General features: G+C 39.1%; 1 protein-coding gene across 2 annotated transcripts in view; it reads right to left on the bottom strand.

Annotated features, from left to right (window-relative positions):
• Positions 1–2,499: 2,499 nt before the first annotated feature.
• The window catches only part of LOC100544091 (VPS10 domain-containing receptor SorCS1), a 271,928-nt gene continuing 248,785 nt past the window's right edge, over positions 2,500–25,642 (bottom strand). The window contains exons 22-28 of one of the 2 annotated variants that reach the window (XM_085229287.1): positions 24,998–25,110; positions 21,800–21,931; positions 12,157–12,256; positions 7,647–7,752; positions 7,328–7,488; positions 5,907–6,025; positions 2,500–4,599 (exon numbers count right to left, since the gene is read on the bottom strand). In XM_085229287.1, coding sequence (XP_085085413.1) covers positions 4,543–4,599; positions 5,907–6,025; positions 7,328–7,488; positions 7,647–7,752; positions 12,157–12,256; positions 21,800–21,931; positions 24,998–25,110 — 788 coding nt within the window. In that variant the 3' untranslated portion in view covers positions 2,500–4,542. The remainder of the gene's footprint in view (positions 4,600–5,906; positions 6,026–7,327; positions 7,489–7,646; positions 7,753–12,156; positions 12,257–21,799; positions 21,932–24,997; positions 25,111–25,642) is intronic. The other variant, XM_085229289.1, reaches the window with a different exon arrangement.

The raw sequence follows: 25,642 nt of genomic DNA on the forward strand, positions 1-25,642 counted from the left end.
TACCACTCTCTCTGCTAACAAAAACTTGTAACATTTCTAGGGAAAACAGCATGAATTAGCACAATCTTCGAATCACTCAGACTTACCCCAGCATCAAGGAATTCTTTTGACAGACAGAACAGCATGGAGCTCTTGCCCTGGAAGACTGACTGGTATCCTCTGATTCTCTGCAGCTCCTAGGACTCAAGGTATTACCCCTATGTTTCGTTAGGTTATTTAGATGTTGGTCTGTCCCACCTCATTCTGAGCTCTCATACAAATGTCTGATTAAGATCCACTTTGTCAAAATAACTCAGGATTACAGTGCGAGACTCAAATGCGGAAGTGATGAGAAAAGTCATTCCCATGTTTTCTTCATTTTATTCAATTCACTGTCTGTGTGTGTATGGCACCTAGAACTAGGATGCCTGTAGGTTGCACCACAGTGCAGATAACAAGGAAGACATCTTGAAATTCTCACATTAAGAAATGCATTACAACATAGATTTCCTCTCTGTCCTGCTTTTAGCATAGTGAATGGAAATAGATAACCATATTCTCCTGTAGGAAATAAGGAAAAAGAAAAAGCTAAAGTTAAAACTGCAGATGAAATACATCTCTTAGGCTGATGACTCAGTGCATGATAGCACTTTGATCTTATCAATCAGAAAACAATTTGACTTCAGTCTTTTCTTCTGGGCCAGGATCATAACAATATTCTAATCTAAATGGTTCTATTCTAACTCAAGTATTATTTATTCCCAGCCTTTACTATTCTGTTTCAATGACTGCATCTCATTAACTAAAGGAGGAGAAACCTTTTTTTAACTGCATGAATATGGTAGCTCTGCAACCAAGGGTAGCACTCAAAACACCAAATGTACTTAGAGATGTAATGTGGCAAGGAAACTTTCCATGCATTCAATGCGTGATGACAGCACACAGATAAAATACTAATCCCTTGTTATCAGCTGTAGGTACCAGACTAAATGCAGTTGTCAGAAATTCTCAGCAGAAATTGACAGGACTAAGAATAGGTTCATTTAGGGTCCTGCTTTCATTTGCATAAGCATTTCAGAAAGTGCTCTAAGAGTCTTGCTTTCCAACAAAAGATAAGCCATTAAATGTAATTACATATTAGTATTGTTTGAGGACTAGAACATCAAAAGTATTTGAACACTAACACCTGCTGATTTCAAGGAAAGGTAACCCATCATCTTAGCTTTAGTAGATGGAGGAGTATGAATCCCTCTAAATCCAATAAGTCTGTATCATCCATGTGTCTCTGTCCTGGCAGTTAAGATGCTGGTAGGAAAAGATGTTGAGTTTTTAAATGATATTTTAACTCCCAGCTTCTTCTGTTAAAGGACAATAAGTTGTTTTTGTTTTAAATCTCTTAAGGTATACTATTACTGAGGGAAAATTCACATTCGGTATCCATATTGGGTATTCTAAGTATATTCTTTGTTTATTACAGAGGTTAGCAGTGCATTGCTGTTACTGTTATACAAACCAGAAAAACAACATGTACCAATCAATCTCTGCCTCAGGACGCATACAAGCTGAAGAGAATCATCTGAATATGGTTTAGAGGTGCTTGCCAGACTTACTGCGTAGGGCCACAGCAGATGCCCCCTAATTCAGGTGAGCACATGAATTATAAAAGCAGATTACATCTACACATACTTCTTGAGTCACCTGCACAATGGACATCACTGCACCAGCTGTTCATCACCCTGAATGAAGGCAAAGAAAAGGAAATGCTAGCATCTGCTTCAAAATTTCAGTGTTTAAACTGGGTGTTTACCAGGATGGGAACAAGCCATGCTCCTCCAGTAAACAAATTCAGCACTTCTGTACTTACCATGCAGTACCATGGCTTTTGTGTGGGGAGGCCTGCAAACGATCTGGTGCTTTCAACCCAACTTGAAAAGTAGAGCAGCATATGTCTTTCTCAGCAACATGCACTCACTGTTATCTGGCAAGATGACTGGAATTTCCTATGTGTCATTGCTTTCATGTGCAAAACCTGATGAATTAGTAATGGCAATACCCAAAAAACTTCCTTCATCAGTGTTGACAAAAGGGTACTCAAAAACATATTTCAAAGGAACCTTTAACAGTAATTGTGTATTACTGTGTACAATCCGCTGTTGTAGCAGCGGATAACCATCGTCAAAGAATGGAGCTGGAGCTCCGAAGAGCTCAATCCACTGCCTCTTTGGAAACCAGAGAAACAACATTTTCTCCCTGCATCTCACAGTGTCTCCACCTGCAGAACGTAAGTAAGAGTACCAAGCTTCACTTACAAAGCAGTTTGGCTGAAGGCTAAGAAAGTTATCTTAATCTTGGCTTGTAAGTATAGCATTTTTTTTTAGAAGCACACTTTAACCACCCTCTCTAACTTCCATGCTACTGAGTATCCCTTTATTTTCAAAAGTTTTCCTACTGTTTTAACATAATCAGTGATCTCAGTCTAGGAGAGAGCGTTAAAATGAGCGACAGAAACACGGGCCTTCATTTAGAGACATAATCTGTTTAATAAATATGACTGTAAAAGCAATAAACAATAGCAATTATACATTACGCTACATTGTATTTAACGAAAGGGAAAAAGAAGATGAAAAAAATACATCGAAAAAAAGTAATTTTAAAATTAGAAATAGTTCCAACACTATAAGAAAACTTTTTGATTGGCTTACTATAAAAATAAGTTGGCTAATGTTGGACTTCACTGGGGAGTATTATACAGTTGCTACCAAAACTTTCCCATCTTTCTTAAAGTTGCAAACACAATAGCAAAGCCATACAAACTGCTGTGTTTTTAGCTGTCTGCAGAGAGACTCAGAAAGTGGCAGAGAACTTCAAACTGTGATCATCCTTTGCCTACTGTGGGTCTGATGGGTGCTTTTACATTTGGTATAACTTTTTATTTATTTATTTGCCAGCTAGTAGGTTGGGTGGTGTTGAATGTCACAAATTGAACATCAAAATCATTCCTCCCCAGCTCCACGACCCCAGGCAATGCCAAGAATGTCTATTTGCCCCATATTTGACAAAGGTTGCCTTGTGCAACATCTATTGAACAAAACACATTCATATCAGGAATCAGGATGCATCTTAATCATGCTACATCAATTATGAACCAGGTGCTACTGGCTTTCACCTAGCATAGCTAATAAATGTATATTGGCAACTGTATTTCTTTCTTTGCGCTTCAAGCCAAAATCTTATTTCTGAATTTACCTGTGTTGTAAATCAGCAATTGTGATGACTACGGGATAGGCCTCAGCCAGATACCTGGTGCTCTGGAAGGACTTGTCTGAGGTGTGCAGTCTGCTTTCCCTGTTCTTTTGTGTAGCCTACATGCACGTGTCCTGAAGTCACATTTCCAGCTGCAATGTAAGACACCGCTTATATTAGTGGTAAGAACTTGTACAACTGTCCTGCGGTGCCAGGACTCAAAATGTATGGGAACATGCTCAAGCCAAATCCAGCTTTGCTCTCCCCTCCTCCACCTCAAATGATGGTAGTTTGCAGAAAACAAACGGGTTTTCCAAGAAAGTCATGAGAAACTGCAAACAGATTGCTCCCTGTTATGTGGACAAAATGTCTTTCAGACAAATGGCAGGCCTTGGGGTGACTCCCAAAACGTAGAGATCTCCTGTACTTCCCCAGACAACTTCCAAGATAAACAATAAAAGCAGTTGAGGGTTTTACTAGGCTTTATCTTAGTCAGAATTTAAGGTGTAAGGCTGGTACAAAATGCAGTGTAAGTTCATGCTGGCAATACAGATCTGCCTGCCTGCAATGCATCCTAGTTCTGTTCAGACCAAGGTTGGGAGGCAGAAAGTTATTTCCAAACAGTGCTCTCAAAGAGGTGCCTTGCTGTGAGTAGGCTAAAAAGCTGTTTAATAAGGTGGAGCCTGGCTTTGCAGTTGGGATTGCCCGAGCTCATACTCAGTTTCTGTGCAACTGTGGGGCGCAGGCAGCAGCTGCAGCTAGAGGAATGAAGGGCAGAGTCCAAATTAAGACATAAACCAGACTGACCCAAGAAAATTTTCAGTGCCTTTAAACTCCAGTGTGATTTCTTTTGTGTCCTGTGAAAGTCTGCTGGGGCGGCTAGCCCTCCCGCAGCCCAAAGTGCTAAAAGAGCAGTTAAATCTAAAGCCAAGAACCCTAAATGCTCCCTCCCACCTCCCCGCCCTTCTCCCCCCACATCCCAGCCCACCCATCTCCCTAAAGAAGAGACCCCCATGCATATTCTTGGCCTATATCATTATGAATTTTCTACAAATTAGAGACAGATCAGAAGAAAAGAGAGTGGAGGAGTGACGGGAAGGGCTGCAGGGGTGAATAGTGATATCAGTTCCTCCCCCCCAACCCCCTACTAAAATTGAACACCTGTACAATGCAGTTCTGCTATGGTCTCAGTATAATGTCCACATGCACAGGCTTAAAGCTAAAAACCCTTTGTCATCTGAAGAATTAAAAAGTCCAAATGCAATGAGTTCTCTTTTTTTCTCCAGTATAGATATATATCGGTGTCCTCAATTCAACCATTTACATAGGTAGGGATTTCTTTTGTGCTCTGGGGCTCAGCAGCTGTGGAAATACTTCCTGTGGCAAAGAGAGAACAGAATAAGAGTCAGTAAATAATTAGTGTGTTTTGTTGAAGATATTTGAAGGTATCACCTTGCTGGCCTTTGGGATCGAACGGCTCCAGACTGATATATTCTTCCCACAAATGTTTTCTCGTCATTCAAAACACTGAAAGTGATGTACTGTTCTTTTGCTAATGAAGATGATTCAACCATGTAGAACAGAAGAGGGTGTGGCCAGAGCAGAGGGGTGGAGGGAAGGAGGGGCTGAGGTCCTCAGAGGAAAAGCATAACTCATTTGCAATTAGAAGGTATTAGAGATTTCATAAATAACCTTAAGCTTTGCCTTTGCAGAAGAAGAGCCTAAACTACTCACACCCAGAAAAATAGGAACTGTGTTTTTTGCTGCCAGGGTTTGGAGAGAAAATTAAATGATCCAGGGACGTTCATTTACATTCCTCCAAGGAAGGGTCTCTGAATGTTAGTCAAAGGAGTTGGAAAAAAAACTAGCTTCTGAACAAGCATACAAAAGAGAAACACCCAATTGCAGTATTGTTTGGTTTTCCCAAAAGAAGGAAAACTCATTAAAAAAGAAATTGCTGATTTACAAAGACACATGAAGTAGTTGTATACAAGTGTAAAGAGCCTTTGCACTTTATTCTATTCACATCAATGTCCAGACCTTCTCATTTTGTCAGTGATCTCTGGTTTAGTTTCCACATTCATCTTACTGCCAGAATGGAAAAAAACACTCCTAAGAAGTTTGTTGGAAGGATTTCTTTTGATAGAGAATTGAGACTATCTGTCCCTTTTGTGCTTACTGTTGTAGTTACAGGTGAAACCCAAGGATGAATAAAAAGCCAATTTCTGGTTCAATACAGTGACCAGCAGCGCAGGGTACAGCTTAGAAATCCATAGAATGCTAGCTACTGTAGAAAGCCAAAAATGCTACAGTTGTACCAAATGAAAACCAAACCCCCAGATTGGCTTTTGACTTCTCTAATCCTAGAGGCTTCAAGAGATTAATTCCCATCATCAGCAAGAGTAGAGCTAGTGGCTGGCTGACTGTTGTCTCTTCAGTCTGAGCAACCTCTTAAAACGTTTGCTACTCTCTGCCAACAGTGGAAATCATGATCATTATATTCCTCTAGAAAGAGGAATCTCAAAGCTCAACTAACTCTGAGAAATGGGTTCCTGGCCTGAAATTGGGTGTTTCTCCCTTAGCAACTTAGACCAATTTTCGAGCTTCCAGGAGAAAAAAAGAGGGAAAAAAAAAAAAAAAAAAAAAAAAGAAAGAAAGAAGAATTGTTAAAATTTAGGACCCACCGCTCCGGGTCTTGGCTTGAAACCTCTTGGTGATCCACAAGCCTTTTGGAAGTCCTCTGTCCAGACTACCTTGGCTGCATTTCCTTTCCTTGGGTTCTGGACTGTGGCCTGGGGTTGCTCTGTATGGGGAACACCACATGGGAAGGTTGGTTCCCTCTCTCCATCCTGTGTACTGCTAAGCAGGGATATCCAGGTCTGCTGATGGATAGCTACTAAAAAGCTTTTAATAGCTACCAGATCTCCTCTTGGTGAATGTGTGACAAGAGATCACTACTGATTGCACTGGAGCTTAAAATTTAGACATCAATTTCATCAAGAGATTTTCTTCTTTCTCCTCCCAGGATGTTTCACAGGCCACAATCTTAGCACATCATATTTCCTCTTTTAATTGCCCTTCCCCTCGCTCTCTCTCTCTGGTAGCTAAGACATCAAACCTGCTTTAGCAAACTCCCACACAATTTTGGGACTTCCTGGGGTGGGATCTAACACTTGGTTAAGTGGATGAAATTGTGAAAATAAAAGATCTTAGTTATGACTATGCATCAGTTCTGTCTGAGTCAGAAGAACTGTACATTTTATGAGTAATTCATCTAAAGCAGATCTGTGTTCTTATTTCTTTTGAGTCCTGTAATGTTCCTGTGGTCTGGGCCTGCAGAGCTTTCCCCTTACAAATGAAGCTGAACAATGCCCAAGCAATTCCTAAGCAGTGTTGGCTTTAGAAGAACATACCCCCAGAATGAAACCTCTCTTCTTCATCCCAACACTTTTACTTTATTCAGGGTGATGTGATAACATAAGCATGAGCAAATGGGTAACTGAACCCAGTATGGTCACCTCAGTGCTGTTCACTTTAAATCCTAATGTTAATTTTTCAACCAGAATCATGCGGGAGCAATCAGCCTGAGGGGAAACCCAGTAGCCCAGTGCTGAGATCCCAGGTTTTGCTCTATTTCCCTGAGAATCACACAGGCCACAGCAGTGAAAAAATGAACAAACATTTAACTTTTAGATTTGACTTACCGAATCACCTGCTCACCTCCATGCTCCAGGTGAGGGTGGCTGAAGTTCTCCTGGACAGGACTCGGGTGTGAGTTGTAGCCCCATAACAACATCAGCCCCAGCAAAATAAATTAGATTGCCTTATAGCGCAAGTTAAGTGCAGCAGAGTTTTTGAGAAGGGAAAAGGATCTACACAGCAACTAGGAGAGGGAAAAAGCCTAAAGTTGTTTCTCTCCCTTTCATCACAGGGCAGTGAGGGAGAGGGGAGAGTTAGCAAGGTTTTCTGTAGCAAAACTAACACTGCAGCAGAAGAGGATGGTGGGAGGAGTGTGCAGGGAGATGGGAAAGGGGAAGACTGAGAAAAGGGTTAGCCAATTATCAGTCAGAGTCTGATCAACTGCGGGTTGCTGCAAGTTATTTACCTATGGGCTGGACATCCAACTTCTCATCTACTAGTTGTTCAGGGCTCATCAGCTCACTTTGAGGGACATTAGGTATGCTTTCCCTCTGACTGACTGGACTGACCATCTCTTGATCTTTTTCATTCTGCATCTGTGCATATATATTAAGGCCAGGAATCTTCCTAAAACATTAACAGAAACCATCATTGGGGGGTACTCTGGCAGATGATTTAGCATTAGCTTTTGCAAACCAAGAAACAAATCACTGTGAAAAAGAAAGCCCAGCAAACAAATCCCCGGCAGCAGGTAGGAGAAAGAAATGGCCCAGGGAAGGTCATACCTTTTGAATTTGTAGATTATAAACACGGCTAGTCCCACGAAAACAACAGAGAGGAGCATCAACATTGCTGAACCACTGTGACTGGGAGTGAGGTCCACCAGAGGAGCTGCAAGAGAGAGAGAGAAGGTTAAAGTCACCTCCAGCCTAGAGGGAAAAGTTCTCTCTCCAAAAATGTACTTAATTCTCTCCTATGGCATTTATAACAGTCTCATCTGTCCACCTGTCTTCAGGGCTCCTTTCTCTTTCTAATACAGCTGGGAAGAAACCTGGGTTCAGACTAGCTGTTGTGCTCAGTCTAAGCCTTAAAGGCACCATAGCTTTCTCTTTGGAGGCCTCTCCTCTCTGGCACTTTATAGAATAAAGTCTGAAAAATACCCTCTTATGTTGCAGGCAGTTACTGAAGGTAGTTGCAAATGAGGTCACTCGAGTACCAAACCCAGACTTTCTGAAGGATCCTGGAGCTACCCATGGGCTACCTTGTCATGTTGACTTTCTATTTTGCCTGGAGCTAGTCTAGGTAGCTCTCAATGCCTGCTGAATAATGAGCAACTGGCTACTGGATTTTTCTGAAACAAGTGTCCCAGTACCAAATGTATTGCTCTCTGCTCAGTCCTCTTTCTTCACAACCAGAAGGCTGGTGCCCTTCACAAACATTGCCTCAGCATCCAAGCCTTACCATGGCAAGCTCTTCTCACACCTCTGACATATTCAGTTTCTTTGTCTATCCCTTTTCTATTCCTTGGAACACTTCTCTCTTTCCCTTGTGCCCTGTTCTCTCTCCCACAAGTCATCCTTGCAAGGAAGTGCAAAGGTTCAAGAAAAAGAAATAGAAAATAAAAAATTTTAATCAAACGAGAAGTCTCCTGGTGCTTCTCTTTAGAGTTTTGCAGCACCTTTTCATAGCCCCTTGCAAAATAAGGCCACACAAAACATCCAGAAGTGTGCTTTCCCAGAAATACAAAGTAAACAATATTAAGTAGAGGCAGTTTCTATTGCTCAAATAACACACACAAACAGAAGGACTCCGGCAGCAGTGTTGCACGTACGCAAGCTTTCAGCAATCACACCCAGCCTATGAACCAGATTTTATCAGGAGAAGTGGAAAAACTTCCTGCATCCTGCAGCTGTGCTCAGGAAGCTGAGGCATCTATTGCTGTGCATCCTTCATATATCTGAACTGTGTGTGTTTGTATTGTATGGCTCTCTGCAGTTCTGTGGGATGGTGAAGTGGCTTTCTGACTGATTCCAGCGCCACTCAATCTTCTTGTTCTAATGCTGCACTCAGAACCTTGCCATAAACAACTATTTAACTGCTTTGTGAGGAATGCTGGCATATTTTATCCTCCCTTAGAACTGGGGTTGTTGTTCACTGAGCTGGGGACATTGTTTTAATTTTTTTTCATGAGAAGCAGAAATGAACAAGATGAATGGATTGTAGTCTGTTGTCCAGAATTACCATGAATTAATCCTTCCTCCAGTGTGGCCTGAACAAAGAACACAGAGGCATGAAACATGCTGAGCCCAACGCCTGTTATTCTTCTGTGTCCCAGGGAATGCATGTATTTAAACACAACATGCACAAAGAGGCTCATTTCTGCACATTCTTGACTGTCTAAACCAAATTAATTTAGATATTTGCACTTTTGTTCTGCAGCTTCTCTGATGCTGAGATTTCTGTTGTACATGACCAGGTACACACACAAGGAGAAACATATGTGTGCACTGAGAAACGGGGATGCATTTACATACATGTTTGTCTGGACAGTGCTCTCAGATATGTGCTCTGATTGTTGAGTGGCCCTGTGTGAAGTCAGGAATTGCACTCCGTGTTCCTTCTGGGTCCCTTCCAACTCGAGATATTCTACGATTATATGATTCCATAATACATATATATAAACATGCACTTACACAAATACTTGATGAGCTGTGGGGTTCAGTCCACACAGAACCCATAATTGCCAGGATTCCAACACAAAATCAAACTGGAAATAGGATTCTACAGTCCAGAGCTGCATCTCTCAGCCATGTGAATCCCCCTGGGTTGTGTTTCCCAGGGACTGCTTCTGTTCTGGTCCTGCCTTGCTTGAACCCCGCTTTATCTTAGTTTTTTTAAAAGCTTGAATTTCAAAAGCAGAATTCTTCTTCCTTGACAACGCAAACAAGAGCTTTCAGCAGCAAAGTAAATCTCTTTTTTGGTGTTTTGTCAAATTCTAATCTATTCCCCAGTTTTGATGCCACAAAAGTGGGCTTTTTACTTAGTCAGGAAGTTGAACCATGAGATCAGCAACATGATAAGGGACAATATTCCCTCAAAGATTCCACAGTAGCTGCTCTTTGGGCTTTTTAATATCTAATTCGGCAATCCAGGCTTATTTTGCGTTCTTGCTGAATCATATTTCTGCAAGAGACAAAATCCTGTAGCGTTCCTATAGGACATTGTGAATGTGGTTACAGCAATCACTCACATCCCACTGATAGCTTAGAAGGGAAGAAAACAGAACCTACCTGACAGCACAAATGACTGCTTGCATCTATTACAGACAAAAAGTATTCATTCCTGGTGTGTGCATAAACATAAAGATACACATTTTCAGCAAGCACAAAGATCCTGTATTTATGCAGCACTTCTAAACTGAGCAGTTACACATCAGAGCAGTGTGCCACATCGATAGACCCTGCCTTTTGGTTCATACAGGACAGAACATAAGGCTTTGTAGCCCAGAAGAAATGCTGTCAGTACCTATGCTAACTGTCTGGCTTTGGGACTGGAGCTGCCCAGCTTTTAGGCAACACTGATCTAGGGATCATGTGCACACTCAAGCAGAGATATCCCAGATTCCTCTCCAAGGAGGTGCAGAAGGCTCCTACAGCACAAAATTTGGATTAAATTGAAATGGATGAGATTCACCCTGTATGAAAGATGAGGTTGGAGACACGATTTAAGCATCATGTTTCTACTGTATGAAATCCAGTATGTCCTTGCAATAGCAAGAGATAAAGGGAAGCCACATATATCTGAGGCAATTCTTTCCAACTATAATTTATTAGAAAAAGTTTATAGGATCTTCAGGGCTAGATGAGTCATTTCTAAATGCTGATGTGGGATTTGATCCTGACTTTAATGAACATCAATCAAAAAGCAGAACAGCCATGTGCACAAGCAGAGTAAACACACAGGAACAAATTACAAAAACAGTGAGCAATTTCAGGTAACTCCATGTTGCAAGCTCACATTTAGATGCTTTCAGACAGTTTTCCTGGAATTCCAAGATGAGCACTGAGCATTTTCTGAGAGAACATACTGTATCACTGGCCAACGTAGAAAATTCAGGGCAAGGATTGCTTCATTGGCCATAAAATGTGTACAGATTTAAATCTTAAACATAGAGTTATACAATTCTTATGTCATATGTTTCAGTTGGACTAGATGATCTTATAGATCGTTTCCAACCTTGTGATTCTATGATTCTATGTCTGTGAACATTTTTTTACAATCTACAAAATAAAGAACAGTCAAACTGACTGCCCAAGATGTTTTTATTATTATTTTTATTATCATTATTATATTCTTAAGAGATTAACCAGCTGTGCTATATCTTTGCTTTTCTATGCTTTTGGTTCTAACTTGTCTAGAAGCAAACATCTGCTCATATGTTCCACATCTAAAGGAAAGAAGAAACAGGCAGCAATATTCCCAGGGCAGATATTAGCAAACACGAAATATTGCTAACACCAAGGCTTTCTTCTAGGAGGATGTAAATGCAGTCACACCACACTTCTTTTTAAAGTCTCTCTTTCCTCCCTTTTGTTGACAAGGCAGCACATGGGCTGACACCATTTTGGACAGACCTGTTCATACCGTGAACAATTTTTTGTAGAACAGATCACTAGTATGAGTGAACTGAGGCTTTTTATTTGCATGTTAGCAGGTGAAGTTGATCAGAATTATGATTTTTCTCCAGCAAATCCTCCAGAAAAGGCATTCCTAAAACCCTGAGCATGGATTTATATGTCCCATTTCCTACAGTAATTAAATAGGGACTGTACTGTGAAATGAGGGTTTTCTATATAGAATACGCAGAGACATGTGTAACTAAGTATTGAAACTTCAGAGCTGGTTTATTTTGAGATAGGATTAGTGAAAGGGCAAACTGCCTAATCTTGTGTATATGCATATGCAAATTGACTCTTTCAGACTGCTGAACAGCTTTTTAACTGTGCTTTGCTGCTGTGATTGTTCATTTGCACCAGATTATCAGAAAATGTTCAGCACTTGCTGGTGAACTTTGCGCTTTGTGATTCAGGCTGAATATTCCATGGTGCTGCTTAGCTGTTGAATATTTCAGAGACAGCCAAAAAGTACATAGCTCTATTGCTGGCTATAAATGCCACTACACATTTTTGACGTGACAAAGAATAGAGGATTGGAGTGGGCATTTTAATTCTGCTCACATGCTGAGTTATCCTTACTTATCAACAGAGAGTGTGTACTAAGAAAGAGGACACCCACCTGCTGTTAAATGGGCAGCATGGACAAGGACTCGAACCCCTGGCTTCAACTCAAAATAGACGAAGTTTTGGTTCAGTTTCTGGATCAGTATTTCTGAAATCTGGAAGTTAGAAGAAAATAAGAAATGCATTTTTTTTTCCTTATCATCAGCTTGTATTGCTAATAGGTGAGTAGGAAATGGAGCTCTATGCTAAGCAAAGATTTTGCAAAGGCACTGGACTTTCTGAATACAAATTCCTATCACCTCATAAAAAGATGTTTCATGAAGGCTGAACACATCTCCAAGTACTATGTCCAGAGTGGTATGTGGATGGCCAGCAATAACTGATATAAACAAACTCTCTCCTCACACTCCTCTAGGAGCAGCCCAGCCACAAATAGAGATTGAGCCCCAAAACAACATTACAGCAGATGGAGTGCCTGTAGGACCATCCCACAACAGTATATAGCGAAAATAAGCATTTCAATTGTTAGCATACATCTGCTCAAAACGAAGAAAATATTGAGTGGTCAGCTTTAGTTTCTTACAGCAGTTCCCAACACACCAACAAAATGAAGGGTTTAATTTCTTACCCCACCTTGCACTGAATTTCAAGTCCTAGAAACAAACTTAATTTCATTTAACCCTAAGTTTCAGGCCAGCTGGTCTCGGATTCCAGAAACATACCAGGAATAGTTTGAAGCTCTGATAATGTCTATGCTGTTGACTGAATATGAGGTGTATTTGTCTTACACAAAATGTACGTTATTCTTCTGGGATTTACAGAGAGAACATGCTCTTATCCTCTACTTCATGGAAGAGAACTCCCACAGAACATTTATTTCTCTCAATTTTCTTTCTATAATTGTGTTGAAAACAAGAAGAGCTCTAGCAGAAAAACAAAACAAGTTATTCCACCCTACAGGATGCAACAGAAGAGATGAGCATTTGCTAAGATAAAACTGTCTGGAACCTGTATTTGTGGAGTCAGAAGTCCAGCTTTGGTCTAATCTGTTGGTATAACTGCTTCTTAAAATCAGTTTCTCATACCATGTACACGTATCTACTTTCTCCATTTTAATTTTCTATTGTATCCAGGGATTTTCAGATACGTAGCTTTTAAAAGCAAAATTCCAGATAGATTAATCAAGGAATGGAAACCCGTAGACATACTTTTGATAGTTTCCTCTGTCTTCTGTATGTTCATTCTCTAGATGTTTCATGTTTCATCTTTTCTCACAGCAGTAAGAAGTTTTCCAATGGAAGATGCCCACTCTTTGGCATGTGGATGTATGAGGGAGAAGTGGTTGGAAAATGCCAAAAAAAAATTCCATCCACATCCCTTATGCAATTGCAGAGAATGCTGTGTTTTTACAGCCATGCCAAGATAAAGAAGAACTGTACAGTAATGCTCAACACTTAATTTAATTTGTTTTAAATAAATCCTTATTCCTTCTTGAAGATTAATGAAAAATTGTCAGAAAAAAAGAACATTCCAATATTTTTTAAACCATCCTTTTCATGTTCTTCATTTTTGTCTCGTTGAGCTATTTCAGTAAATCTACCCTGATATGATTAGATGTTCCTTGGCTATCATTCATCACAGTATGAGATTTATCTGCTGCTTCTATTTTTTTAACGTTCTTAATGGTTCTTTCAATTCTCTTGGCTTCTACACTTCATTTTTGGCTGCTGATCACTTGAATAGGTTCCTTTGGTCCAATATCAATTTGGCAATAACTCTTACAGGCATTTTATTTATATTTTTAATATATCTCTTTAAAGTTTACATTTTTTTTTTCATGGGTGCCAGAATGAGTAAATATATTTCTTCCAACAGTAAGAAAAAATACCACCTGCTCACAAAGAGCCATCTGGTGAGCTCAGAGCAGCAGGGATGGTGACATAAAGCTGTGCTGTGTGTGAAGAAAGCCTGGGAAGCAAATTATATCCCTCTTTAAGAATTTGAGCATATTAATAACCAAGACTGACAACTATAAAGAGCATTTCATCTCTAAAACTGGAGCAACTGATGCAGATGGAATGCTGTAAACCAGGTACATAATGGCTCATGGAATCTAACTAAAAAGGAAGGTCTGTACATGTGATGAATAACAGAACACAGCTAGCAAGTGTTGTTACCTATTACAGGCCTCGTCAGGAATAGAGGAATAGGGCAAGGAAAAGGGCAAGGAATAGAAGAATAGGAGAACCTAGAGAAAGTCAGCATGACAAGGGTCAGCAAGTTTGTTTTGCACCAGTAATGTGTAGAAATGTGTAGAAAGACCTCTTCTGGCCTGACTGAAGAGTCCTGCAGCATGATGAAGAGGATGGAATGGTAGCACCCACAGGGACACTATAGCTGCAGGGTGCTGTGGCAGCCTCCTAGTTGGCAGACTGAGTGTGTAAGAGAAAGGCCAACAAATGTTCTTGGCTGGCAATATGATATAAGAGTTAATAGGAAAAAGAGAGGTTGTAAGAGTGAAGTAATAAGAAAAATGAATAAAGGAAGAGCGAAACAGAAACAGCAAATGAAGTTTACTGTCATTGTATTGCATTGTTACCTTGTTGTAATTGAGGACCTCATTGTATAAATGTAACTCAGAAAAAGATGATTTCTCCCTTAAAAGTCATCAGCATTTCTGCCGTCAGTGTTCCAGGACTATATGCAGAGTCAAAACAGGCAGCAACCCTTCATGCTGCTTAGAGTCCACTACATATTTCCTTGGCTTAATTCAGAGTGCAGCTTTTTACTTTTTTTGGGTCTTTATGAACTCTGAACAAATCTGAAAATGAATAACAGTCCAAGAACTTAAAAAGCACTACAAGATCTTTTAAGAGTCAGACATGTGCCTTCCTTACACAAGGAAGAAAAGGTGTATTCAGATATGTTTTTAAAATTTTTGTTCATTGGTTACAATATTTTAATTTTCCTTTCTGTGGAAAGTCAGATTGTCCATGAGACATATATATATATATAAAAGAAGAGCAAATAATACATTTATTTCCATACAACCAAAATAATCTGAAATATAAACCATTTGATCTGCCTTATAAACTTCAATATTTGAGCAGGTGCACACAGTTAAAAGGCCAGCTTCACATTGGGATTGGACACAATACTCCAGAGTAAGTAAGTTGGTGCTGGTGTTATTTCTGGTCCTCACACAGTCTCAGAAGGATCTATGAAGTGTAGACACACACTCAGACTGGAGAAGCAACATTTCTGCCATTCTTACTTTTTCAAGTCTGTTTCTAGCTCAGAGGAACACAGGTGAGTGGACTTTAACCTAGGTATGGTTCTGACTCTCATGATTTGTGTTGCACAAAACATGTTTAAAGTAATTCTCCACATAAGGGCTGATCTTACTAGGTAATAAGATGGTTTCAGCAGAAAACAAGGCCTTTTCCCTGCCTTGATGTCTGCATTTAAAGTGGTACCATGGAAACATTTTTGTTCAAAAAGCAAATAAGGAAACGTCACAATACTTTCGCCTGTTTATTTAGTGAATATCTACACAACTCTAACTGAACAGCTAGGTGTTCAACTGGGGAACAGGTTAGCATCCCTGTTCCTCTCTCACTCAGATGTAACTAACTCAGTTCAAGATGTAACTTCTTAGAATAGCAACCTTCTAATTTATAGTCTTGAAGAGTCTCCCTTGTGAAAATAATTAGCTTTCAGAATTAGTTTTGGTCCTTAACTGAGCCTCATTGACTTTATCTGCTTCATTTGCAGAATTAAGCATGATGTGCAAAAATAATTCAGTAATAGAAACCATTCTTCATGTATCATTTTTCATCAAAGGACACATAATGAATAATAATAACAGACAATTTGTGAAGGAAAAGAGATTCCAATTTAAAAATTGAGCAAAACAAAAATTAATTTGGCTTCTCTTAGCATTTTGTCAGTTAGGACGATGAAGGAACTGTATGAACCAAGAAACAGAATTATCACTCATAAGAGCATTTTTGCATTTATGTATCATATCTTGAAATCTCTGGTGTAAATTGGTTTACACTAATTGAATGTGATTCAAATGTGCCAGTATGTACTAGTTAAGAATCTAGATTATTTTTAAAGATAATGTATAAGGATTTCAACTAATGAGTGGCACAGTTCTGTTCAATTCATTGGCTAAATCAATAAACAACTAAGGAAAGAATTATGCACATTGATTGGTAGGAAGCAACTTGAACTGGTAGTAAAAAAGTGAAACAGGAGTCAGGGCAAACATAGATTACATTAAACTGTGCCACTCACCCTAAAAAAACTTATTTACTTCACACGAGGCCTCTCAACCTCTCTTGTCTTAGCTCTGAAAAGACCAAAGTCACTGACTTACTTGGGTCAAGCAGAAATTTCTTAGGTTCTTTGATGAAAGATGCAAAAATGAGGCTGCCATAGTATTGAGAGGTACCATGAGAGCACAAGGTGGAGAACGTCTGCAGTTAGTCTGGGACAAGAACTGATCAGCAGATACAAACCCTAGATAGACCCTAGAAATATGAACAAGGATACACTATAGCTAAGCAGAGGTGACCAGGAGTCTTGAGAATCCAGGCCTGCTCTGTATATTGAGCAAGAACGAGGAGGTGAGAAGACCCATAGTCACATAGTAGAAGTTAGTTCAATGGCACTGTAGCAGAAATGTGGAATCACAGCCCAAAGCAGTGATTGAGCACCTGGTGGGAAGGCAGGGCCAATCTAGGGAAGCTCAGGTGCATGCCGTGTACCTGAATGACCGGAAGGGGTGGAGCCAGGATCCAACCCTTCCCAGACCTCATTTAAGGGCTGGCAGTGGAGGCAAAGGTATCTGTCTGGAAATCCCTGCGTACCTGAGGCCTTCTGTAGGTAAGCAAATTTTCTTTCTTTGTTTTTGCATTCACAGCTATTGTATTTGGTCTTGTTCTCATATTCTATGGTCTGGGGCTTTGCTACTCTGTTTTTATTGCTGTACATTCCATTATAGTATTATAGGCATTAAAAGAAAATATACAGATAATGTATTTTATGGCACACAAGCAGCTGATAAAGAAAAGCTAGCTAAAGAGAAAAAAACAGCAAGAAAATGTTCATATTATTTCTTTTTCTTCCCATTTTTCTTTACTTCTTAGTTACCAGGCTTTCCTCAAGCAGCAAAGCTGTAAATGTTAAAGAGAAATCTCTTCTAATAAACTTTAGATATTTGCTCCTTTTCTTCCGAGAACTTAATTTCTAGGATTGATTAGCACCTTTTTCTGTAGGCTCTGAAAGTGTTCACTTAATCACTACCTTGCTAAAATATTATTGTGATTGACTTATCTGAATTACATGAGAGGGAAGAAAAGTAATAAGAACAAATATGCTAAAACATTAAAGTTTAGGAGAAGAGTTCAGAACCCAGCACAAATAAAAATAGAAGATACGTCACATACAGTGAAGCAGAAATAAATCTAAAGCTGCTTTAAGGAGCAAATCCTAAGATATATAAGCATACAGACTTGTAGGCACCAGCTTCCATAGTGTTAGAGGTATTTTGCCTTCTCAGTTCATCACTGTCCATTTGATACTCAGTCATCTATGTCATTTCCCATCTTTTTGGCTGGGTACATATAGTGGTTACAGCTGCAATATGTTGATCACCGTTGGCTGCTAACCAGCTGGTGATGCCATTTGCCAAAGACTCATCATGCTTTCTACATTGCTGATAGCTCTTTTCAGAGATAAGATTAATGGCTTCAAATGTCATTAGGTAGTTGCTCTTGCATCTTATTCACATTCTGCTTTTATGCCTTTTTTTGAACATGCTAGGTAAATGGAGAACACAGGAAAACATTGAAACCTTTACTTGATATGAAAACATCTCTTTAGAGTTCTCGTATATGTCCTGCTTACGTTTGACTTAACAAGAGATACATTTCCTGTATTCCACAAAAAGTCTGCATTAGATAATGTGCAGAGAAAAAAAAAAATGTGTGCATAATTATAAAGATAACTCTTCAGAATTCTCATACAAAGTAAAAAACATACACTGAAACAACTGAGTGATTGTGTCTGTTTGTACCACTGCCCTCTGTTGAATTTTAAGTAGAATATTCTTCCTACTGTGCATTCATTTTGAGTTGGATTAGTGCTAATACTAAAAAAAAAAAATTACTTAAAATACTTCTAATTAAAGGTCTACCTTTCACAGAAGAGGAAAAATTCTATGCTTTTGAATCCAGCATATCTGAATTCTGTAGTCATCACATTCACCTAGCCTGTCCATAAAGACAGTCTAACAATCGCATTCCAGACCAAGTAGACAATGGTTATTTTCAGTGGCTCTTTTTGAAAGGTATTTTAGAAGTGTTGCAGTGACAACATGAACATGAAGCAGCACCATTTTATAACTGTCAATTATTTCTCCATTTCTAAGCAGATTTCTGTCTCACCTGCTGGGAAACAAAGCAGGTGAACCAGTGCTGTAATTTAAAAGGAGGAAAAAAAAGAACAAGGGGAAAAAAGAGGCAAATTCATCACATTCTGGTCATGAATACAAGATTTTTTTGGTATGTGCGAAATATTTGGGAATTCCACAGGATGAAACAACCTCTTCATTTCTATAAAGCTATGAAGAATAAGTTTATATTGATTCTAGAAAGTAGAGTGGACAAAGTAACCTGAGATCATCACACAGTCTGTATTTGTGTTAGATAGAATTGTCCTATATCGTACACTGAGGAAGTGTCTTCTAGTCTCATGCGTAACATTTCTTTCACCTATCAAGAATGGTTACTGATTCAAAGAGATCTTATTCTCCTGTGGGAAGTATCTGGAATGCAGATTTCAATTTTGTGAAAGTAACTTGTGAAGAAATATGACATCAGTTAGTACTTGTATGGGAAATGTTAAGTCATGGCTTGAACCAGTGATTGAGCACCCTGAGGAGGGGCAAGGCCAGCCCTAGCAGTGCCAGTGGAAGCAATTCACCTGTGCAAACAGAAGCCAGGCTCCTCCCTTCCCTAACCTCATTTAAGAGCTGGCTGCCACAGAGAAAGTCATCTCTACTCAGAGATCACCTTCTTTGGAGTGTTTGGTCAGTCCTGATCTGTGGCAAGAGGTAAGATGTATTTTTGTTTAACAGATTGTGACCTTTATCATTCTTGGGTAATTAAAGACTAGTTTAAAGCAGCTATATCTGTTAGCACTTTTCTGTACAGTACTGCACTTAGAAAACGTAATTTTTGAGACTACTGAATTCGAGTAATACATTAACTTGAGGGGAAAAAATGGCATTCTACCACTATGCCACATAGTTTCAACAAGAGCACAAGACACAAATGTTTAATTCTAATGGAAGAATCTATTGTTTAGTGTAGTCCATAGCCTGGTTTATATGCTTTGACAGTCCAGCTATTTATGTACCCAACATTTCATGGCTTATGTGTTTAGTCAACTTTAACGAGAGGCAAGTGAGATCTAGATTTCCCAAGGGACAAGTAGACATATAGCTGCCTCTGAACTCAGAGGGAACCTAGAGACCACCTAGAATCTGACCAGAGATACCTTGAAGTGGGGAAAAAAAATGAACCTATGCAATAAGTACTTGGAAAAAAACCTTATTCCCTTGCAGTGTTTATACAAAGCACTTCTGTTTGGTTCTTGTATAATTTGAAGTTTCCCTTCCAAATTAGAAAAGTTATCTAGAACTGTAACTCCTTTGGGTCTGCACCTGCAAACACAGACTTGCATATTAGTCTTTGAATGGCTTGCTGCTTGCTTGTGAATACAAAAGATTTGTATTCCTATCCGAAAACTGTACATCATAAAGTACCTAAGAAGCAACCTTTGCTATCATCAGCAAAAACATCTGTCAGTATTCATCTCAGCAAATGAGCTCTGAACACTTAGAAAAAAGGATAGAGAAGGATTACAGGCCAAATTACAGGATGACAAAACAGGAATAGTACCAGAATATGCTTCAGAGCTGAGGGCATAAAAACCTTTTGGGGCATTTCTTATGTAGTTCCCATTGAAAACAATGCCATTTTCTACTAGAATCCCCCTGAAAGGGGGAAATGTAGTAGCCACAGACCAGTAAGAAATTATACTCTGATCCTGGTGGGAGCAGGGAAGATACTTCTCCAATAAAAAAAAATAACAGCTGGCTGCAAATGGCAAATAATTTCAGTCTCTTCAAAGGTTATTCTTTGGGCCTGCAGGATGCTAGTGAAGTTGCAGGATTCCCATTGAAAATGTCATTTCTTCTTGTCCAATTTAAAGGGTTGTGAGAGAACTGTCAGGGCCCCCTTTCTTCACAGTCACAGAGATTTCATTTTTACAGGTGGAAAAAAGAGAGGGATAACTAGAGAGGAAGTAAATAGCAGAATACAGTAAGCTGCTGAGTGTTGGAAGGGAGCTAGGATAGATGTAAACTTGGTAGTTCATGGAGCGGCTTCCTTATCAATTTGAGAGAGAGTAAAAGAAAAGTTAGGTGAACTAGAAAAGCGAGAAAAGATCTGACAGAGCAGTTAATCTTCATCTTTTTTGTTTATTATATGGGTGGGGGAAAACTAAAAGAAAAAGCACTTACATAAAAAAATTCAGAAAAAAAGAAAACATTATTGCTAAGAATGCTGAGCAGCACAAGGCTTAAGAATATGGGTGACCTAGTGGATTGAAGCCTAGAGGTATCACAATCTTTTTATATTCATGAACTGAAGGGAAGTATTAGTCATCTACAGTTTCAAGGGAAAATACAGCAGCAATGCTAAATTCCCTGTGCCACCAGATGAGTAGCATACACCCAGAAATACTGAGCATTTTGTCATAATGCAATGGCTGAGATTTGTGAGCCAATAGCGTCTTCTGCTCTTGTACTCATAAAGCTCACACCCACAAGGGTGTATGTCTGCTCTTGGGCCACTGACATGCTTTATGGATATATACAGTGGTGCTCCATGTAGAGCTAATTATCTTTGCCTCTGGAACCTGAGATAATAAAGTGGGAGTTGCATCAAGATTTCTGCCCTGCACAGTATTTTAACTTTTAGTTACAGTCATGGTGACTCACTCAGCTTCACTGCCCACTCATGGGCAGAACCTTCTGGGTCTTGCAGGTAGATATAATTTTCTTGTTCATTGCAACCTATTTCAGCTTCATACAGGCAGAACATGCTGGAGTTGCTCAACCCCATTGCCAGAATTATGAAGACAGCCAGCAGGTCTAAAGGCCAATGAAATTGTGGTCTTCCCAGGTTTACCACCCAGCCCTATCCTCCAGAGTTTTCTCAGATTTTTGACCATCTCATAAACTCTTTCTCATGAGGTTACCCCAGTGCAGTTCAGCAGGAACCATCTGATAAACCTTTCTGCTGTCTTCCAATTTCCATGAGGTAGAATGGAATCTTTCTTCTCTCCCAAGGAGGAAAAGTCATACAAATTTCCCTGTACTGAGGGATACCATATGAGTTTCCAATCCTGAATTACACATCTAAGGCTGGTTTTTGTGGAAAAACAAACAACCAAAGAGGATATTGAACATAACACAGTCATTGTTTAGATCTCAGTTAATCTGATGGCAGTAATTATTTCACTTGGAAATCGCATATACATATATATATATATATATATATATACATACATATACAAACAAATGCAAAAATGTATACTTCCTCGAGAAGCTGATACAGTACCTGCTCTAGGTCTTCTGCTGTTCTTTTATTTTCCCCTGTGGCATCTTGATATGGCAAAATGAAGAGTTCAGCAGATGTGGGCAGGCCAGGGAGCACTGCGACCAGAATATGCTTGCTTGAAATACCTGTTGCCTGATACATAGACAATGAGTGGACAGATAAACAGCAGGGATGGCATTGAATGCTGACAACTTCTTTGTGAAAGCACTGCAGTTCTTACAGAAATGATGTTAGTTGCATCTTGTACTGCAAAGATAATCTTGTTAAAATCCAATGCGAGTAAAAAATTAGGGGTTAATAATTTTACTGCATTCTGCAGTAAAATATACAGTCCTGGGGCAACAGAGATCATCAGACATGCTAAAAGGAATTCCTGAATCTGACTTATGACTTATTTTATCTGAATGCAGCAGTTTTAAATTTGTCTGCTTACTCTAAGCTGATCCCTGAGGCTTTTTGTTTTGTCAGGAGTAAGAAGTAGCCTGTTAAAAGGTAAGGTATGTGGGCTGAATTGCACTCTAAAGGTCTGATTAATCAAAACAGAACCTAAAATCCTTGTAGAGACTCGGGGGAAAAAAAAAAAGTGAATCAGATTTGAATCCCCAAAGTCAAATTCTTATAGCTCACACCCTGGGTCAGTTCCACAAGGTAATGAGGAATTTATTTATTTAGATGTTAAATGTTGCATTAATGTGCAACTATTTTTTTGTGTATGTCTTGTTGGCTGAACATCTTAAACCATTAGTTTAGACCCAAGCATTTCTTCAGTGCAAAATTCGCCAAAATTCAGAAAGCAAATACCCCACAGTCATCACTGCTAGGGTCATCTCTGTGTATGGGTTTCAGCTGCTGTTATGAAGACATTGCAGAATGCATTGTAGAGTTCTTCTCCAGGAAATAAGTTTGTTGGCTTTCAGGAAGTCAAAAGGAGGGCCAAAAGGAGGAGAAACACAATCTGCTGAATCTTCCTCCACTGCCTCTTTCTTGTGGATTGTCCAGCCTGTCATTCAAATCTCTGGTTTTAAAATGCTGATTATTGTTACGTTCATTTTTGGGCTGGAGGGTTGGGGAAGTACCCTCATGTAAGGGCAGGTCACAGTAGCTGGGTGCAACAGGACACCTGCAGACAGAACATGAAATGCTCTGATGTTAATTAGACCTAAGACTTGTGAAGTGGTTCAGGAGCCAAGGCTTGGAGCAGCTGGAAACAATGGGCAGAGGATGGAATAACATCTGAACTTTTGATTGAAGTTCTCCATCACCTCCACATGTGACTGCTTAGAACAGAGGGAATACTGTGTAGAGCTATGAAAAAGGAATGTTTCCACTGCATACCAAAAAAAAAAAAAAAAAAAAAGACAACCCACAAGCTTTCATTACTCCTGTATTTTAGTGGGGGTTTAGAAGAAGAATTATAACAACATAAAGGTTTCATATATTCTTTCCAAGTATCTGTGAAGCTAGGGCTTGTATTATTTGTGCCTGCCTAACAGATTGTTTTAAGATGTCAAGAAAAAGACACGGCTTTACCAGTTAATGAAAAGTCTTCATTTTCTGAGGCTGGGAATGATTATTATTATTTTTAGCCAGAAGCTTTTGTCTGATGTACTCAGTTCATTCTTGTCTTCATCAAAAGTAGAAGACAGAACTCAAAAAATCAATGACGTGAGGAATAATTACGATTGTAATATAAAATAGGATATTTTGTGATAATGTGAAATTATCCTTACACACAGAGAAGATCAGATTTGAGTAGAGAACTATAATTTCTTATGCAGAATTTTTATCCAAGTCTGCAGGACTCCTTAATAAGAATGTAATACTTAAATAAAAGTTCAATTCTATAGCACAGCTATAATTTCCTGTTGAATTATTTAGTTATTCAACTTATTTTACACAGTGTATTTAATTGAGATAGAATCTATTGGTTTTAACCTTAATTTCTATAGGAACTTCTAACAAAGGCTTATTTAAGGTGAGTCATTTAGCTATATAAAGGGGGATAATTAGCTATTGGTTTTTTTTCTTATGCAAACAACAAAAAGACTGTGTTTTCACTGCTTTGCTTTGGTACTGTGGTTCTTGGTACTTTGGTCCTTGGTACTGTGATTTTATAATCCTTTTTTTTTTTTTTCATGGCTTGATTTTCTTTCGAGTTGTTTATATTTTGAAAATTCGTCCTGAAGATAAATGGAACCTTGAGTACTTGATACAGATATAAATAAGTCAAAAGGACAAGCTTCAGAAAACTGGGGGATTTTTTTGTGGTTTCTTTCTTTCTTTATTTCTTCTTTTTTTTTTTTTTTTTCTGCTTTCCTCCTCTCCACCTGTCTTTTCAGGGAATTGGAGGAAAAAAAAAACCTTCAGTAAGGATTCAGATGAATTTTCTGCTTTTAAAAAAAAATATTTTTCAAACTCTGAGTGGAAACAAAGGTTGTGGATGTTATTAGCAAGCTTTTTATTCATAACACCATCTATGCAAAAAGGCTGGAAAGACATTAATCAGGTGGATACAAACGTGTTTTGAACAGTTCCTATTTTTCTGCTGAGCTGAGAAATTGACACACAGACCTGTCTCTTCTAACATACATTTCTCTGCCTCTTGGTTTGAAACCGAAGTCTTCAGACAAACAATTTTTTTATGATGTTCTGTTTCACAGTAATAGAAGGAATTTCAGAGCTTCTCCGTAGTGTTGGTGGCAGAAATAGCACCCAATCTTGACCCATGAAACTCATGCTATATGAAGAATATAAAGTACATAGTTGGGTGCTCTTCTTAGTAGTGAAAATTATTTTCTCTTTGGTCTCCTAAGTTTCCTACAGCATATTTGTAATTCCATTAGAAGAGCATTGCTTTCCACCACTGTATAAGTACAGCAGTAAAAGAAGGATTGCAATGCAACAGATAAGACATTTGTAAAGCTAAGAGCACATACACAAGTAATTTGTTTTTCGAGATGCCCTCTTCTCTGAAATATTCCATTAAAAAGAATAAAGTGAAGTCTGACTCCAAGACTAGATTGTCATAGGATGGGATCATTTCACCTGTATAAAATTTAGGATTCTGGACTCAAACATTCATCTATCCCCCTTTTATAGTTGCAAGGGAGACACCTTGAAAGAACAATTTATTTGGTCCTAATGTAGGCAGAAAGCAAAAAGTGAGCCACCATAAGACCGTTTATGCACATTGCTTACCTCCACCAGGGCTCTCTTGACTACTCGGCTGATGTCCCTTCTCCACTCTGGGATATCTGGATTGTAGTCATCCAGATTTGGGGAAAAGGATAACCGCAGGGACCGAAATTGCTCTGCAGATACAATGATGCAGTGGTAAGACATCTGAAAATGTCTTTGTGCTGAATGAGCAGAACTTCGTGTTACCTGCTGCAGTTTGTGTTTTGCCTTTCTTAATCAATCTGCAAGTGATGCATACAATGTCAGAGAATCCAGCAATAAATCAGAGTGATTCACTGCTCAAGTGTCACAAAACTGAAAAAGGTGATAAGTCCTTACTTTTAATAGGTGAATAGCATTGGAAGGGGAGCTGAGTGGAGAATATAAATGCTACCTTCTTCTTGATTTCGGAAGAAGACAAACTCTGCAAAGGAAGCTGTGCTTATATTCTCACAGACACGTTTCAAACACTTGAAATCTTAACTGGACAGTCTTGGAAAAAATGCTTCTTGACTTTTGCTTTTGCTAACAGAGATGCTCACGCTAATCACTTTCACTACATGCTTAGGGAATTTCCAGTGGTTCCTGGACTACATCCTCACTATATGACATTTATTTGTCGTAACTGTTTCTGATGCCTGAGTACAATATCAGAGCAGTGAGGAT

Source organism: Meleagris gallopavo, chromosome 8, assembly GCF_905368555.1.
Source record: "Meleagris gallopavo chromosome 8, MGAL_WU_HG_1.1, whole genome shotgun sequence".
In the NCBI taxonomy this organism is placed as follows: Eukaryota; Metazoa; Chordata; class Aves; order Galliformes; family Phasianidae; genus Meleagris; species Meleagris gallopavo.